The sequence below is a fragment of the Aulonocara sp. 'chitande type north' Nkhata Bay genome, linkage group LG11 (genome assembly GCF_057382095.1).
Source record: "Aulonocara sp. 'chitande type north' Nkhata Bay isolate Kocher_YH1m ecotype deep benthic linkage group LG11, A_spYH_male_GT1.1, whole genome shotgun sequence".
Lineage (NCBI taxonomy): Eukaryota > Metazoa > Chordata > Actinopteri > Cichliformes > Cichlidae > Aulonocara > Aulonocara sp. 'chitande type north' Nkhata Bay.
This window is the reverse complement of record NC_141354.1, coordinates 24,955,540-24,972,260: the sequence shown is the minus strand read 5'-3', so window position 1 is coordinate 24,972,260 and position 16,721 is coordinate 24,955,540. Positions and strand designations below refer to the sequence as shown.

Here is a 16,721-nt window from a genome sequence, read left to right as displayed (position 1 = left end):
TGTGTGTGTGTGTGTGTGTGTGTGTGTGTGTGTGTGTGTGAGAGAGAGAGAGAGAGAGAGAGAGAGAGAGAGAGACATTGAAAGGAAAATAGGAGAGAGAATAACAAAAAAGAGGTACAAAGCCTGCCTTCAGCCCCTCTCATAAACAGAATATAATTAAAAGGTCAAAGCTGAGGTGGAGGTGAGGTGGTGTGCAGTATTATTTCATTTCTTGAGCAGTCTCAGGGTCAGAGAATACATAAAAAAAACCCATCTTCAGCAGAAAGGCGGTGCATCTTCCTCCTCTAAAACTGTTAGAGAAGTCGTCCTCTCAAACACACCTACACACATAAATGTTAAAACTCAAATGCACACTCTTCAGGACCCCTACATAAACCTTCCTACACTCAAGAACAAGACAAAAATAGCCACAAAAAAACTTTTGTGTCCCACAAGAGTGACCAGGGAAGAGTCCCAGCTAACGTCAGTTTAGCAGAGCTAGTTTTTAACCTCGCTTTGTGGGGTGACAGCGTGAAGGGGGAGGGAGCTGCAGTAAAAAGAGAAGTGTGAGGATGAGTAATACAGTTAATACATGGTGGGTGAATCAGGTCGCACACGCTGATTACCGACTGGAGACACGGATGAATGGGCAAACAAGTGTGTTCATCCACAGTTGAGAGAGCTGCAGAGAAGAGGAATAAACTTATTTGTCATACATTATCATCTACATGCATGAACCCATCCCATCAAGTGTCTGTGTGTAAGTGACGGTGGTGGTTTACGTTAATGTGTGGGCTTGTTTCTGTCTTCGTGCTGTCTCACGCATCCTTTTCATCTTTTTATCTAATCATCAAAAATATGTTGAGAGTTTGAGGGAAAACCTCAGAAGAAATCTTTTCGAGGCAGTCTGTTTGGGAAGTTCGTCATAAGTCATCTTTCAGTTTAGGTGAAGTTCTTTTTATATCGGTAATTCAAATAGCAGGCAGAGGACTTATGGATTGTTGTCAGAGTATCTAAAGTCAACAGGGGATTTTAATCTTAAAACATCACTGAAAACCAAACGTTATCACCGAAAAGCAAAAAAACCACCATAATTGTTCTTAACAGGCTGTAAATCAGTCAACACATAAGACATTCTCCACTTTAGAGCTGTCCGGTAGCCAAATACTTCTGTTAAAGTGCCCATATTATACTTTTAGTCTTCCTCTTTCCTTTAAAGGGGGCCTATTATGTTTATTTCCCCTTGCTTTTATTCTCGGACTCCACTTGAGTAGCTTTGCATAATTTACAGTTAAAAATAATCAGCATAAATGTACCTTATTTTGGGCCTCAGTGCAGCCCTACTGTTCACCCACCGTCTTGGAAAAAGCGGTTTTATTACCTCTCCCTTTAAGGCCACACATTTCTCTTGGAGCGCTTGCGGTAAACAACACAGAGCCAAGATAATATTAAATATAACTGCTTTCGATGATCATACAGAGCCAACGGTAGGAATAAACCTTCTTATCAATGTTCCAAATAAATATATTTCTAAAGGTGCTATTGGCATGAAATTCTCACCAGATGTCAGTAACAACCCATCCAGTCCACACATGCAAAACAAAAAACACAGATGTCCATAAGTTATGTGTAGTGATGGTAAATGACACAGGGTAACAGTATTACTGAAATGTATTTAATACTTTGTACAAAAGGCTTTATTGGCAATGACAGCCTAAAAACGCCTCATGTATGGAGAAACTAGCTGCGTGCGTTGCTCAGGTGTGATTTTGCCCCGTTCTTCCACACAAACAGTCTCTGAGCTTTAGTCATTTCATAGATTTTCAGTGGCTTTCAGATGATTGGTCTCCATGTTATTCAGCAAACCCTAAATGATCTTCAGCATGCTTTTTCTTCAGCAATGAAGTCCTGTGTGGCACCTGCTGATTCAAGGTCCTTGGCTCTTGGATAACTCTTCTGATAATTCTTTTCACTCCAAAAGATGCTCGCAGGTAGCTTGAGTAGATTAGAATTTCTTCTGTAATGCCATCACTATGTCTGCAACAATAAAGTTGCGAAGGGCTTGAAGGCGCTCATTAGTTTTACCCATCATGAGATGTTTATTGTACGAGATCTTTTTATAGGCCACCAGCTGGGACTAAACTAGATTACTTTCTAATTACAGATGGATTTTAGTTGGTTAGATGGGTTGTTAGTGACATCTGGTGATAATTTCATGTCAGCAGCACCTTTAGAAATGTATTTACATAGAACATTGACAGAATGTAGAATAGATAGATAGATCTAGCATATGAGACACGGTGACTTGATTTTACTTTCTCGCTCAGCTGCTTCTGCAACTCTAAAATGTTTCATATGCAGGGGCGAAGAACTGAACTTTTATTACTTACTCCATTACCTTTTTTGAAACCACAATAGAAGAAGATGGCAGTGAGACCTGCTATGATGTACAGAGACGGTGACACAAAAAAAACAGGAGGCAGAGCTGAAGATACTCAGATATTTATTGGGAGTGATGGAGATGTAGTCCGAGAGGCAAGGCTGAGATGGTTTGCAGAGGAGGGATAGTGAATATATTTGAAAAGGGATGTTGGAGATGGAGCTGCCAGGTAGGAGAAAAAAGGGAAGACCACAGAGAAGTATGAATGTAATGAAGGCGGAGATGCAGAGGGCTGGTGTGACAGAGGAGGATGCTAATGACAGGATGAGGTTGGGGCAGATGATCCACTGTGGCGACCCCTAATGGAAAGAAGAAGATGATGCTACAGCAATAGACAAATCACAATATAATTACTAACAGGGCTAATGCTACAGTCTTTCTGCTTCTCTTTTACTCTTTACTGCATAACTCTAGGAGAAGGCCGTATTTACAAATGTTTCTTTTCCCAAAGAACAAACATTAGAAGTTGTACAGGCAGTTAATGCTTCCATCGAAGCTGCAGGTTTTGCCACAGTGTCGTGAAATTAATACATTTGTTTGGCATCCAAGCCCAGCCTCAGGGGGTCACCTGCTAGTTCACTTCTCCTTGTCCTACTCCTACAATCCCAAGCACAGATAAATGGGAGAGTTGAGTCAGGAAGGGCTTCGGATCTGTGCCCGATCAACTAAGTGGGTCCCTCTGCTGTGGTGACCCACTGGGAATAAAGGAGCAATCAAAAAAGCATCCTTGGTTTTGCTGTATAGTACACAATCGACCGCTGATCTTTGGTTTTGTTTTTGTGTGAGGTCTATTAGACAGCTATGCTATTTATGTACGTAACCAACGCTGCTTCACTGTCGACAGAGCAGGGTGAAAATAGGCAGCATGAAATTATAAAAGCATGCAAACCTATTTCAGTAAATCCGCAAAATAAAATAAGCCTGCAGATGTGCGTAAAATGAGCACTTTAAAAAAAAAGTGTTCCTTATGCTAAACAGTCATAAACATGAGTGTAATTAAAATTCAGCTCTCTATCTTTGGCACAGTCTGTGCATGAAACAGCCAATCACAGATCTCCGATCAGCTAAACTGATGCAAACCTGATCCCCTAAGATTAGCTCGCTGAAGATATTTCACAATGTTCGATTATTTTTAACAAGCTGTTACATCTCGCGCCAGTGTGTTGAAATGGGGACTGACATTAGGTTTTTTTGAAAAGAACAATTTCCCACTTTTTTCTAATACAGGGTGGGATCTGTGCTGCAGGAAGTCATTTAGTTCAGCAGTGGAAGGTGAAGAAGCCTGAGAGAAGGACCACTGTTACTAAACTAAAGATGATGAATCCCCAAAAGAAATAAGAAAAAAAGACAAATACTAAAAGCCAAAACTTAATATAGTATTGATTTTATATTCTGATATACTGTGAAAGTGTCCTCTGGCCACGGTGGGCAATTTTATTAACCTTTTTTCTCTCTCTGCCTCAGCCCTAGCAGCCAGTGGTGGCCACCTACCTCTTTCCACTCTTGAGGGTGGGAGCAAGGTGATGCTGGGGGCATCCGGGGGTCAAGGTGGGGGCATCCCCTCCTCCCTCTTCCTCAACCACCCCGCCCTCCTCCACATTGGCCAGAATCCCAACGCCGGACTGGTCAGCACCACCGTAGCCAAAGTCTCCCAGTCCTCGCCCTTCCCCTCGGCCAGCAGCATCAGCCCCACACCCTGCTCCCCCTCTCCCTGCTCCAGCCCCGCCTCTTCCTGCTCCTCCAGCGAAATGGCACACAGCCCGCCCTCTCTGGGCGGGGCCAAGATCGAGTGACCCCCTCCAAGGGCCAATCAGAGAGGAGGAGGAAGGAGGATACTATAACCTCGCCTTTCACACCAAAGCTATCTCTTTCTCTCTCTTGTGCTCTTCTTTCGTTATTTTTCTTTTCCTCAATGGCTCTCTCTCTCCTTCTCTCCCAGTCTTTCGATGCCAAAAATACACAGAATGAAAGAGGAGAGATGGAGGGAAAGAGGTGAAAGAGGGGAGAAGGGAGAGAAAGGAGAAGATTGAAACCAAAAATCTTTATCTATCCAAAAAAAACAAACAAAGATGGAAAGGAGGCAACGTGGGACCTTTTTGTCAAGAACACGTGATGTCGACACGGCACCTCTCCACTCTTTCTCTTTGAAGGAAAGCAAACCGATGACTCTTTAACAAAGAGATGGTAGAGGTGCTCGTCGAAGTGCATAAACCAAAAATGACAAAAGAAAAACTTTACTATATGACAAAGGAATGGCGCAAGGACAAAAAAAATGAAGAAGAGGAGGACTTTGCTTTCTTTTTTTTATTGTTGTTATTATTAATAAGAAAAGCTGCGGGTCTGAAGGAAGAGGAGTGGGGTGGATACGTTTAAACCAAAAATTTACCTGAGGAGGAGGCGGAGGAGGAATACACAATGACAAAAAACAAAGAAAATCCCAAAAAATCGACAACCATACCAAAATCACAAATACCAAAAACCAAAAATACGGAGAGAAAAGCTTTATTCAAAGGACGTGTAAATACTGAAGCTATCCAGGACCAGGACTCTACTGCTACTTTCACACAACATACATACACACGCACACATGCACACACACGCCCATCCATTCTGCATCGACTCATCATGTCTGCGTCTGCTCATGTGTTTCCTATAGGTTTGCATGTTGGATTACTTTGAATGATTTTCTAACATCTGCTGTGTAAAAGCTCATATACGATTGTATGATATGTTTCTCAGCCCTGCTCTATCTTCATGTGTGTTTAAGTCTCTTTACCTACCTCTGGTCGCAAGAGCATAGGATAGTTTGACTTTAACTTCATAGCAGGCCTGACATGTTTTACACTTTGAGAAGATTTTTTTCTTTTCTTTTTTTTTTTTGTTAACTATTTATTAGTGCCATTATGAACGGTTTAGCTGGTATTTATTTTGTATGCTGTTGTAGTGTTAGCTTTGGAGTGTGAGTCATTGTCATCGTCATCTTCAGGGTTTCCGCCAGAACAGAGAACAGAGAACAAAAAGCTGTCGGGTCCAGCTGGGGATTTAAGGTGGCACTCGGTTAAAGGTGGCGCTCAATGGCTCCTCGCCCGCCGTCATGCACGGCCTACTGGCAGGACAGCAGGACTGTGTAGGTGGGGCTTTTGCTATTTCTGTGCCGATGGTGAGAAAACGGGAGAAAGGGAGGCACAGTGCGTTTCTCTCTCCTCTTAACATGAAGATAAAATAATGTAGGCTATACCAGCAGGAGAGCGCGGTTAACCTTGTTTACATAACCCCCCCAAAAAAAGATCCCAGCCAACAGCTTTAGTCTTTAAATAAGTAAAGTAAAAACTTGCCCCTCAGTTTGGACCCAGAGATCCCGTGAGGGGCTTGCAATACGCTGACGGAAACCCTGATCTTGATCTTCATCGTGGACGTGTCTGTCTTCATGGCATCTTGTTTTTAATGTGAACCTTCTCTGCAGGAACATACGTTACAGTGATAATAAAACGCTCATCTCAGCCCTCACCAAGTGCCAATAGTTCAAAGATAAAGAGTTGGCACATTTCAAGGAGTGAATGAATTTTTTTATTTTATTTTTTCTTATCAAGACCTAAACATTTTCTGTTGTGCTTAATCAGACCCGTTCTTTGCTCGGTCTTAAAGATAACCCATTATCGGTGACTCCACGGCTTAAATGAACACGCCCTGCTAAACTTCACACTCTGAAAATGATGTTTGTAAAGAGTGGTGACCGTTTGGAAAGTATGAAATGGGGCTGTGATTGGAGATTTGCAGGAATCACCGTTTGAGATTGAAGGCTAAACAAGTCAATAAAGCCAAGTTTAGTCACAGCTGGCTCTCGTTCCTGCCTCGTCAATCAGCGTAGACGTCCTGACACCTGTATGTCTAGACATGTTTACTGATATTTGTCTGTTTCCATCATCACCCCATCAATCATTTCATTTTCCACCTCAGACTGCCATTAATTCTCAAATGGAAACCAAAGCATTTTTTCAAGGCTGGGCTTTTCTATAAGAGCCGCAGCCAAGACACATGAACACAATACAGAGACAGAGGTGGAGATGAGGGGGGCGGGGGGAGCTGAGAACAGGAGGGTAACACTGGAAGAAGCCCCCACTCCCCTCTGCTGTAATCCCCTCCACCCGGCCCGTCCAAGAAACCCAACTCGGGAAGGGGGGGTTTCTTTATTTATACGGGACTGATCCTTTACTACAACAAAGAAGGGTATGCTGGGACACGCTGTAGTGAGCAGGGAGCAGGTGTCACATGTTTTTTGTTGTTTTTGCTTTTTTTTTTTTTTAAAGAGGATACCAAAAATAAACCCAAACCAAATAAAAACCAAACAAACCCAAAACCCAAGGAGCGACAGAAGCAAACCAAAAAGAACCCAAACCAAATGTGGCTGGAGGGAGGAGGACGGGAGGATGACACGGTGCAGGAGATGAAACAAACGAAGCATCGCTGTGTGTCTGTCTGTAAGCGTCAGGGCTGCAGTGCCAGCCTGTCTGAAACTGTGTAGCATGGATGGAGGCGACTTAGAGGAGCAACAGACGGCTCCTCCCCTCCTCTGCCCCCCCCTCTCCAGCTCAGCTCTCTGGTCCTGGATGGAGCTAAACGCAAATGACCTCACTGAACTGAAATCTTATTTAAAAGGAAAAAAAAAAATCTGTTTTTATTTTTCTGTTGGTTGGTTCCGATTGTTTTATCTTTGCTGTGTCTCTTGATGCCGTTTTATGTACTGTACTTTAGTGCTTATTATTACTTATTTGGGATAACGTACTCGCTTACTTACTACAAGAGCTATTTTTTTTGTAGTCGTGCTAGAGATTTTTATCAGGTGGTTGGAAAAAAATACTGTGAAAATTTAGCTTCCAGATTTTTATTAGATAAAGAAACGGACTGTCTCGGCAGAAAAAAAAACTGAAGACGAACACAATAAGCCAAAAACGAAAAGAGTTGAATAGCAAACCTTAAAAAAAATTTAAAAATGCCAAACCAAATGAACCAAACCAAAAACACAAAGTGGGCAGGGACAGATACCGCCTTTTCTGCACAAGGGTGGAGAAATGTGTTGGTCTCAGTTAGTCTGAGTGTGTTTTTCTGTATTTAAGCGGTGAGAAAAATAAAAGGTTAGCAGTGATCTCTTGTCACTAATCCCGAAACCCAAAGACAGCAGCGTGAAACGCGCTCACAGATACAGAACAACACACACAGCGAAGGCCTCGGTTAAGGTGATGTGTTGCAAGTTGGACGCAAACGTATCCAAAGAATATTTGGTTTGATGCGCACCGGAAAAAGACAGTCGACACACGAGAATCGTTTCACAAACCAAGCTTTAGATGTGGGGAGAAGGGGCGTGGTCGCACCTTAAAGGTGAATCCTTTCCTCCACGTTGACTCTTAGACGGAATGTACCTGTTAGTGCTTCTATAGATTTTGTAGAAAAAAAAGATCTATGTTCTACTGCTTACTTATCGCTAATGTATTAAAAAGAAAAAATGCTTACAAAAAAGACTTTGAGAAAAAAAAAGATCCTTAAAAAACATTGATGATAATAACTTGATTTTAGACCAAAAATTTAAACTATCTCTCTTTGGATTTTTCTTTCTCCTTGTTAATCATGATTTAGACTTTTGATTGTACTATTTATTCAGGGTAGAGTTGGTTTGTTTGCTTGTCTTTATCTTTGCTATTTATTTGGTAATTTATTCCTATAGTTGTTTTTTCATTTTCCTATTTTGGGGATGTATTTGTCATGTTTTTCTTTTCAACACCCTTCTGAGGTTCTTTCTTCTGTCTTCAAACCAAATAATACCAGAAATGCAAACGCAGGTTCTGTTAGGGGGGGTTATATGAAGATATTCCCTTCCTTTCCTCATCGAGACGACTTTCCTCTTAAAGGGGAAGGGAAGCACGCAGCGGTGAGAGGTAGCACTGTGCGGACCGACGCTTCATGATTTGCAGGGGCGCAGGTTTTGTGGACGTACTTTGTGTCTGGGTGTAATTAAAAGAAAAAGTCGGTCTAAAATCCAGCGTCGGTGCAGGGAAAGGATAAATATGATTTGTAGCATGAAGTGTTCTTTGAGGCACAATGCTGCCTCTGTTCTCTATCTTTTCTCCACAGGGAGAACACACAAAGCTTTACAGCTACACAACCAAAAACACAAAAGAAGAAGATCAACTAGGGCCAAGGCTTCGCTGTTTTTTACATGATAGAGAGGAAAGAAGGAGGCAAAGGAGAAAGAGGGTGATTTTGAATTCCCAGCTGTAAATTGTCTTCTAACGTCTCACTTTGTCTCCGTTTCTGTTTTTTCTTTCCGTTTCCACTTTTTGTGTAAGGTGCTTTTGCCTTCTTTTTAAATTTCCTCCATCCACTGTAGGATGTAAAAGAGAGATAGTTCATCATATACCTCATATTCTTTGATGATAAACCAAATAGATGAATGCTTTAAATCGCGGGGCTCCAGTGGGTATTGGGGTATGGGGACGTGTGGACTGTGTGCTTGTACTGACTGGAAGCGGCACGGTGAGGTCAAAGGTCATTATTCTTTATGGACAAAAGGTTTGGGAACAATTTGGGAGGGGACCAAATCCTTGGATGGATTGTAGTTTTGGTGCAGTTTAGGGTTAAAAGGCCCCACTGGTTTACGCTCCAGTCTACACTCACACACACACACACACACACACACACACACACACACACACACACATGCCTTGTCCCCCTGAAAACCACCCCCGCTGTCTGTGTTGAGCTTTGAACACAGCCCTCTCCTCACATCCTACCCTCACTGCTGCCTCCCTGTCAAACATGCACTATGGGCTTAAAGCTGCTCTTCTGACATCAAATCTGGATCTGTTATAGACTTTATAAAGCTTCCAGGTTTGTGCCTCGGAGCAACTTTAGCCCTCTTTCGCCTTTGGGTCTTTATTGCCCAATCTGATCAGTCCACGTGCATCAGGAGGCGCCGTAGGGCAGGTAGCCACGGGGACGGCTGAACCCGAGCTTGCTAGGTGACGCATCCAAACACGTTTCACAACTCTGTGTGTGTACGTGTGTGTTTATGTGTATGTGTGTTGAGAAAGTGGAAGTTGGAGGGAGAGATGTACACATGATCAAAACATCTGGATTCTTCCTGAGAGTTCAGATGTTTCATCTTTTTTTCCCTACTCTCTGTCTCTCTCGAACCTCGGGGTTTGAGGGACCGGGTGCAAAGTGCAGGTCTCTGTGGCAGGGATACCCCCTTAGCGAATGATACCAAAGTCAATGCCCTGCCATGTGACCCAGCGCGATGTTCACGCTCCCAAAAATCCTGACGTTGCAATAACTGTCAGGCATTCTCCTCCATAAAATCTTTACAGAAGTTGTTCTTTGTTTTTAAACACAGTTGCACACTGGAGGGATGAAATGTTCGCTTTCTTGCAGAATGTTAGATAAGGTTACAGTAGCATATAAAGCCAATGCGGCCATGGTGATGCCAAAGATTGTCTTGTAAAGTTCAGCTGTGAAGCCTCAAGTTTCATATTTTGGTTGTCGCCTTCTTTTAATCAAAAACAAGCCGTCACATTGGCAGAAATGGAAACTGAGGGTGGCTGCATCCTCGGATAGTAGCAACTGTCAGTCGCACTAAATCCTCTTGACTTATTTCTTGCAAATGGAAGAGTCTCCTCCTGCTGGCCATTAGAAAGAATGCAGGTCTAAGGCACTCCCCCCCTCCCCCTCCCTTCTGGCTTGACTTTTCAGACCCATCTTTATATACAGTCTTTAACATTTTAACCACTGAGCTTAAGAGGTGTGGGTTGGTGTTTTGTTTTTTTTAACCTGTGGATTGTAGAGGTGTTGAACTGAATCTTTTCTCAGTCACGCATCCCACAGTGGAGACTAGAAGTGCTGTTGTCAGATCAGCCTTTGTACACGGTAGATCAAACTGGCTAAAAAAAAGCCACACATGAACAGGTTTAGATTTTGCACCAACCTGAAAATAGCTGATTGAATTTAATGCAAATGTTAACGCTTCTGCTCTCTGCTGGATGTACCAAAGTGCATTTAAACTGTAGTGCTTCACTTAGAGTGAAGCTTTGATGACTGACTGCCAATGCAGTGAGCCAGCATGTGACTGAGGGTAAAGTTGAGAGGATGGTGGTTTATGTCGGTGTGACTTTTCTGTTCATGTTTCTCAACACCAGCTCTCCTTGTGGATGTTAGGAAGGAACCTTGTTGCACGCACCCGTAAAGTATTACTAAGGCTCCCTATAGCACCATGAGTTATTACATCCTGGAACTTAGAAGAAAGTGAATGCTGCTTCCTTTCTTTATGCTACACCAGTCTACCGACAACCCTGGACTGTAGCTTCAGATCTACCCTACAGTCACGATCATCTTATCTAACAATCAGCAAGAAAGCGAATGAGCCCATTTCCCATCTAAAACGTCTGACTATTCTTTCAAAATGTGAGAAAGTAGTCAAATTTTGTCGCTGCGCACGAAGCCATGAGAGATGTAACTGCTGAAGAGTGAGAGACACAGCAAGCTGAGCAAAAGAAAGCTCGTCTTCCTCTGCCCACTCTCATCCACACAGACACGCTCTTCCGCTCCTTCATCCATCCCTTCTCTCTCTCCCTCTTCCACAATGCAGCTTTAATCCAAAGGTTCTCCTGCAACACAGCAAAGCAAGTCAGATGTTAAAGAATAAAACCAAAGAGCTCTAACTTGACCTTCTCTTCTACACAAAGCTTCTCCGCTCCATCCTTCACCTCTCTCTCCCTCGATCTCCATCCCACCCTTTCTGTCGTCTCCCCTCTGAATCCTTATGTCACCTAGCGAGCCGGTCTGAAGCATTAACCTCAGCTATCCAAAGGGATATAATAATAATGATAATAATTAAGATGATGATGATGATGATGAAATGTATATTTTTAAGTATTTGTCATTGGAAAAATAATCTTAAGCTTCTCATAATTATGATGATCACGGTGATGACGACGATGATGACGATGATAATGAAGTTTCTCTTGGTATCTTTGTAGCTGTTCTGATCCTTCTTAAGTTTGTGTCCTTTCTGCTTGTGCTGCCAGAGTACTGCTTTAACTACCATCACCTCCCTCCCTCCCTCTGCACCCACCTACCCCTGCTTTTCATTTGCTTCACCCCGATGTTTGGTCCTAACATCTACCTGTATGACCTTTACCCCTGGATGTTTGTCTACACCTGTGTGTGCGTGTGTGTGTGCAAAAGAGAGAGCGGGAGAAAGAGCGAGCTGTAAAACTCTGACGAGGGGAAGTTTGAGATTTTTTTTGCTGGAAGCGGTCGGTGGGCCGACCTAGTCTGTTGAATCTACCTGTGGGTGTGTCTGTGTGTTTGTCTGTGTGTGTATGTGTGTGACTGGGTGGGATTTGGGTCGTTGGAAAGTGGGATGGGTGTGGCAGACAAAAAGATTGTTCTTTGGAGAATAACGAACTCCAACACATGACCTGTTATGTCAACTGTAACGTGCTGTTTGCCAACTTCCCAGTACATGTAGCTTTAATTCCCCCTGCCACAATAGTCCGTGTGTGTGTCTGAGTGTGTGTGTGTTACTGCGGGTAGGGCTGCGTGACTGTCACTCCTCCCCCTTTTGTGTCTTCCATCCTGTGAGCAGCCCCCCTCCCCTTCTGTCTGCCCCCCTTTATTCTCCCTTGTGGTAGCAAGTTAGCCTTTTACTGTATTTATCTTGAAAACCAAAAAAAAAGGAAGAAAAATAACTGCTTGTTCATTGTACAGTGTTGTTCATTTTAAGTCATTTTTGTAACTGAAAGTGTTTCATTTATCCAAATAAAACAGGAGACAAAAACTGTACAGACGATCCCCGGCTGCCTCTCGTCTGTTCTTCTTTCTGTGTTGAACCACAGGTTTCACTTGGTTTGGTGAAACCTCATCACCGAAACAGGAACTGTACCTCAGCTTGTCATGCTGGGATTTATCCAGAGGAGGGCACTGTTAGATTTGATATCTCTCCTAACAGGGGCCCGTTTACCATCCTCAGCTGATGAGCTGACCTCCTCCAGTATGGAGGACAACATGTGCCAAACATAAAATCAGTGAATACTTTAAATAGCTGCATGAATTAATCAGTTTTCCTAACCATAAAGTGACCATGTTAAGTCACTTATGTGACAGTTCCAGATTTTGAAACTGAAAAATGTTTCTTGCCATGTGTTTTTCTGCTGTTTCTACAGCTTTTCATGTTTTTAGCTATAAAAGGCTCTGGGGTATTGTCGTCACCATGGCAGCGCAAACACGCAAATTTGTGAATGTGATAACACGTAAGAATTTGGTGCATCTGCTAAAAGTCTTGGACAAGTTCAAATCGCAGTGACCTTGACCTCAAGGTCAGAGGTCAAGTTTTCTGAAAACCTTGTGAATGCAAAAGCTCAAGAATGAGGTAACGTAGGATTTTGAACTTGATACCAAACGTTTATCTACTAGGAGTGCTGAGGGGCAGCACTTTGAATGCCACCGCTATTCTTATTGCAGGAATTGGCTCACTCATATGGCATGGACTAGAATGTTATCCGATCTTAAACAAAGATTGACAGCAGGGGTTCAAACAGAGAGTCATTTCCTCCTAAACTGTAAACCATTCAGTGAACTAAGTAATGCTTACTTTAACCAATCACGCACTGTATTTCCATATTTCAACGAGCTAAACAACATTTGATCATTAAAAAGTCACACACGTCCTTTCTCTTCCTACTTCCACAATACAATTAAGTTATATTTCAAGTCAAACCACTCAATAAACAGCTCTGTAAACAGCTATACATCATAAACACACACACAGAGCTGTTTATTGATTTGGGCTGAAATTTTATTTTGTTTTATTGTTCTTTTATTCCTTTATAAAGTATATTTTGGGTTGGAGCATGGACCAGAGAGTGTAGAGAGCCAGCTTCACCCAATGGCGTGTCCAGCGGGGTGGCCTGGGGGGGCACAGGCCACCCCCCAAACCAGACTGGCCACCCCAGGTGCCACCCCAAAGGCAAAACAATAAAATTCAATCAAATATCAAATGTCCGATTATGTTTTCACGGTGACGCTCAGATATCCGAGTGTAAGTGAATGCAGCATCGCTTCTGCGCCATGCGCATCACGTTAGCAAAGGTAGGAGAGCCAAGCGCGAAAGATGGCACTGCAGGAAACAATTTTTCGGTGAAAGAAAATGAGGACAGAATAAATGTCCCGGTAAGTAATATCAAGTTTGTTGAGTTTAGTAAACTTCGGTGAAATTAGAATACCAAGGAAAAAAATAACACTTAAAGAATTATTGCAGCTGTGGAATATTTCAGACAGTATGCTACTGAGGGCAGCTAACATAAGAGTTATGAGTTATAAGATATAATCTAAGTCGTAACATTGCTGTATGGAGCTGCAGATTTGACGGAGTTTTTATACAGCTGGGTGGGTGCTATGATGTTACTGATAGTGAACTTTATTTTATTCATAAGGTTAGTAGAGTTGCCAACGGCTCCTTAAAAAAATGGAATGGTCCCTCATTCAGAGAAAATATTACACGTTTCGTATTGAGCTGAGAAGAGACGCAGTTTGTCCCGGACTTTAGCTAGAATGGAAAAAAGACACAAAGCTGGATTTATTCTGTCTTTATGCTGCACAGCTGCCTCTTCTCTCATTCTCTCCCCCTCCCTCTCCTGTTGCTACTTCAATCATGAAACTGATCAATGATCAGCTGATCGGCTTTTCTCTCTTGTTTATCGCCCACTTTGCGCCAGAAAGAGGAAACCAGCAGATGTTGCGCTAAACAACAGCAGCACGTTTAAGCTTGATCAGCTGTTGTTAGAATGCATTTAATATTAATTTCTAGTATCAGCTGATGTTTGCTGGAGCCACAGCTGTAAAGCTGCTGGTCATGATGTCTGTTTAGATATGTGGTGAGAGGGAAACATGAAGATGAAACCAGGAGATGTCCTTACTGAACCATCAGAGCTGAACAGGTGATGGAGAAACAGGTTTACCTTTTAGGTGACATGAATGAGTTGAAGTTATCAACTGTTTCTGAGAGATAAATAACACCAGGATCCTTTTTTATGTAGCAGACAGCTGGTAACTGTGCAGGGGCGGGTCTAGCAAAGTTTTGCCAGGGGGCCAGGTAGGGCATTAACAGGGAAAGGTGGGGCACAAAGAAATACTTTTCTTTCTTATTCTCATTTAAAATACCTAGTTTTTATTAAATAATTATCTAAATCTTACAACCAAAGTTTTTATCTGACGTAAAATGTATAGAAATCATACATATACCAACAAGACTGTACATCACTGTCACAACAGGGTTTGTTTTCAGTCAAAGTCTTTATGGCTTTACTACCTGGTGGGTCGGTCTGTAGTAAAAATGCCCAATTTTTTTGTCCCAGTCCAGCCCTGCAGGTTAATACTGGCAGTGTCACCATGCCAGCTGACTGTATTTCATCATCAGCCAGTGCTGTTCTTTATCAATATTACCAAAGTTTACCATAAGGCAGCATAGAAAGTATTTACTTGCTTTCAGGTTTCATTCAAATGTTAGTCTTTTCAGTTGTTTCCCCACTTTTTTCCTGTTTCAAAATCAAACACCAGTTTGTGAGAAGATTATCTTCTTTTTTTAACAGGCAGATAAAGTTTTGCATTGGAACTGGCTAATTTGTCAATTGTTTGTTACAAATGTTCGTATTTTAATTTTCAAAAATGTTTTTGCCCAAAACATATGTGCACTATATGTCAGTAAAAATACTATGCAAATATTGCTGTCCTTGAATACTGAGTAAACACTGACAAAGCACTGATTGTATCTCTTGTACTTTATCAACGCAGTATCTAAAAACTTTGCACCGTAGTGGTTAAAATCTCATTCTAATAAGAGTTAAAAGTGCATTTGGTTATTAGGTTTACAGGGTTATTGAATTATGGTTAACGGTTGGTAGAATTTTTTTTTAAAACATTATCTGCCAATTAAATCTGCCACCCTTCTCCAAATCTGTGCCCCTACCTGGCCCCCCCAACAAAAATTTTCTAGACACGCCACTGGCTTCACCTGACAGTTTTACTCATTATTCGTGGCTATAAAGTCATCAGGTTAGAAATAAACATCAGGACCGCAGTTTAATTTTTTACAAAGCTTTATGTTAATTTTCATTTATCCTTTGAGTTATTAACCAAAGCTAAACTATAGCGTGTTTTACCATCGCATTTACTAAAAAATTATATGGCAACAAATCACAACAACAGTTGCCTCAAAACACTTGAGGCGCTATCTGTAACTTTTTTCACTTTTAGGTCATTGCTGCAATAACAAATGCAACACACTGGATGGTTAGTGCTTCTCACTTAGTGAATCCATCACTTTTCCTTATCTTGCATTATACACGGATGAATATTTTTATGTTGATAAATAACACATTTGATGGCTGTAGAAACTAGTGCAACAGAGAATCCAGGCTCCATCCTGTCTTATATCAACGCTGAAGGCTGGTGGTGGTGGTGTATTACACGCCACGGTCCAGAGGAGTCAACATCCATGTTTTCCAAAAAGAATTCCAGATTTCCATTGTTATAACTGCATAAAAGTTTGCCGGGTTTAAATGCAGTGGGTCCAAAGACTGCGGGCATCCAGTATTGATTGGATGCAGCCTTGTCCCTATCACACAGAGATTTTTCCAGATTCTCAGAATCTCTTGATGATATATACTCTAGATGAGATATTAAATGTCTTTACGATTTTACACTGACTAACATTATTCTGAACTTGTTCCATAATTTGTAGAAGTTTCTACAGATTAGTGAACTTCTGAAAAACTCTCTACGATGCCCACGATACTGCTCTTTTCCTAGTGGATGTGCTGATGGAGGACATGCAGAGGGTTGCTGTGACAGAGGTGGATGTAGAGATGAGGTGAGATGGAGCAGAGTGTCCACTGTGACGACCTCTAAAGGGAGCAGCCAAAGTAAGAGGAAGAAGAAGAAAAAGATGCAAAATGTTCCAAAAGGGTGAACAAGGGTGATGACATTTTCAACTTTTTTTTTTACCCCATCACAGATTTTTTTGAGACATGTTGCTGCCATCAAGTTCAAAATAATCTTTTTTAAAAATAACATTTTAAACATTTGATTTATTGTTATGTTTTTCTGCATTTTATTGTGACTAAATTAATACATGAAATACGAGGCAGCAAAGTGGTGGTTAGCAGTGTTGCATCACAGCAAGAAGGTCCTGAGTTCATTTCCACCATCAGGCTGGGGTCTTTCTGTGTAGAGTTTGCATGTTCTCCCTGTGTTT

The 16,721-nt window shown here is 41.9% G+C and overlaps 1 protein-coding gene across 11 annotated transcripts in view; it reads left to right on the top strand.

Moving 5' to 3' along the window:
• Window positions 1-16,437, top strand: part of pou2f2b (POU class 2 homeobox 2b) — an 82,642-nt gene extending 66,205 nt beyond the window's left edge. For 9 of the 11 annotated variants that reach the window (XM_086311323.1, XM_086311326.1, XM_086311319.1 and 6 more), the window contains one exon: window positions 3,884-12,235. In XM_086311323.1, coding sequence (XP_086167449.1) covers window positions 3,884-4,212 — 329 coding nt within the window. In that variant the 3' untranslated portion in view covers window positions 4,213-12,235. Of the gene's footprint in view, window positions 1-3,883; window positions 12,236-16,276 lie in introns of those variants that run through there. The other 2 variants (XM_086311324.1, XM_086311327.1) reach the window with 2 other exon arrangements.
• Window positions 16,438-16,721: the final 284 nt, after the last annotated feature.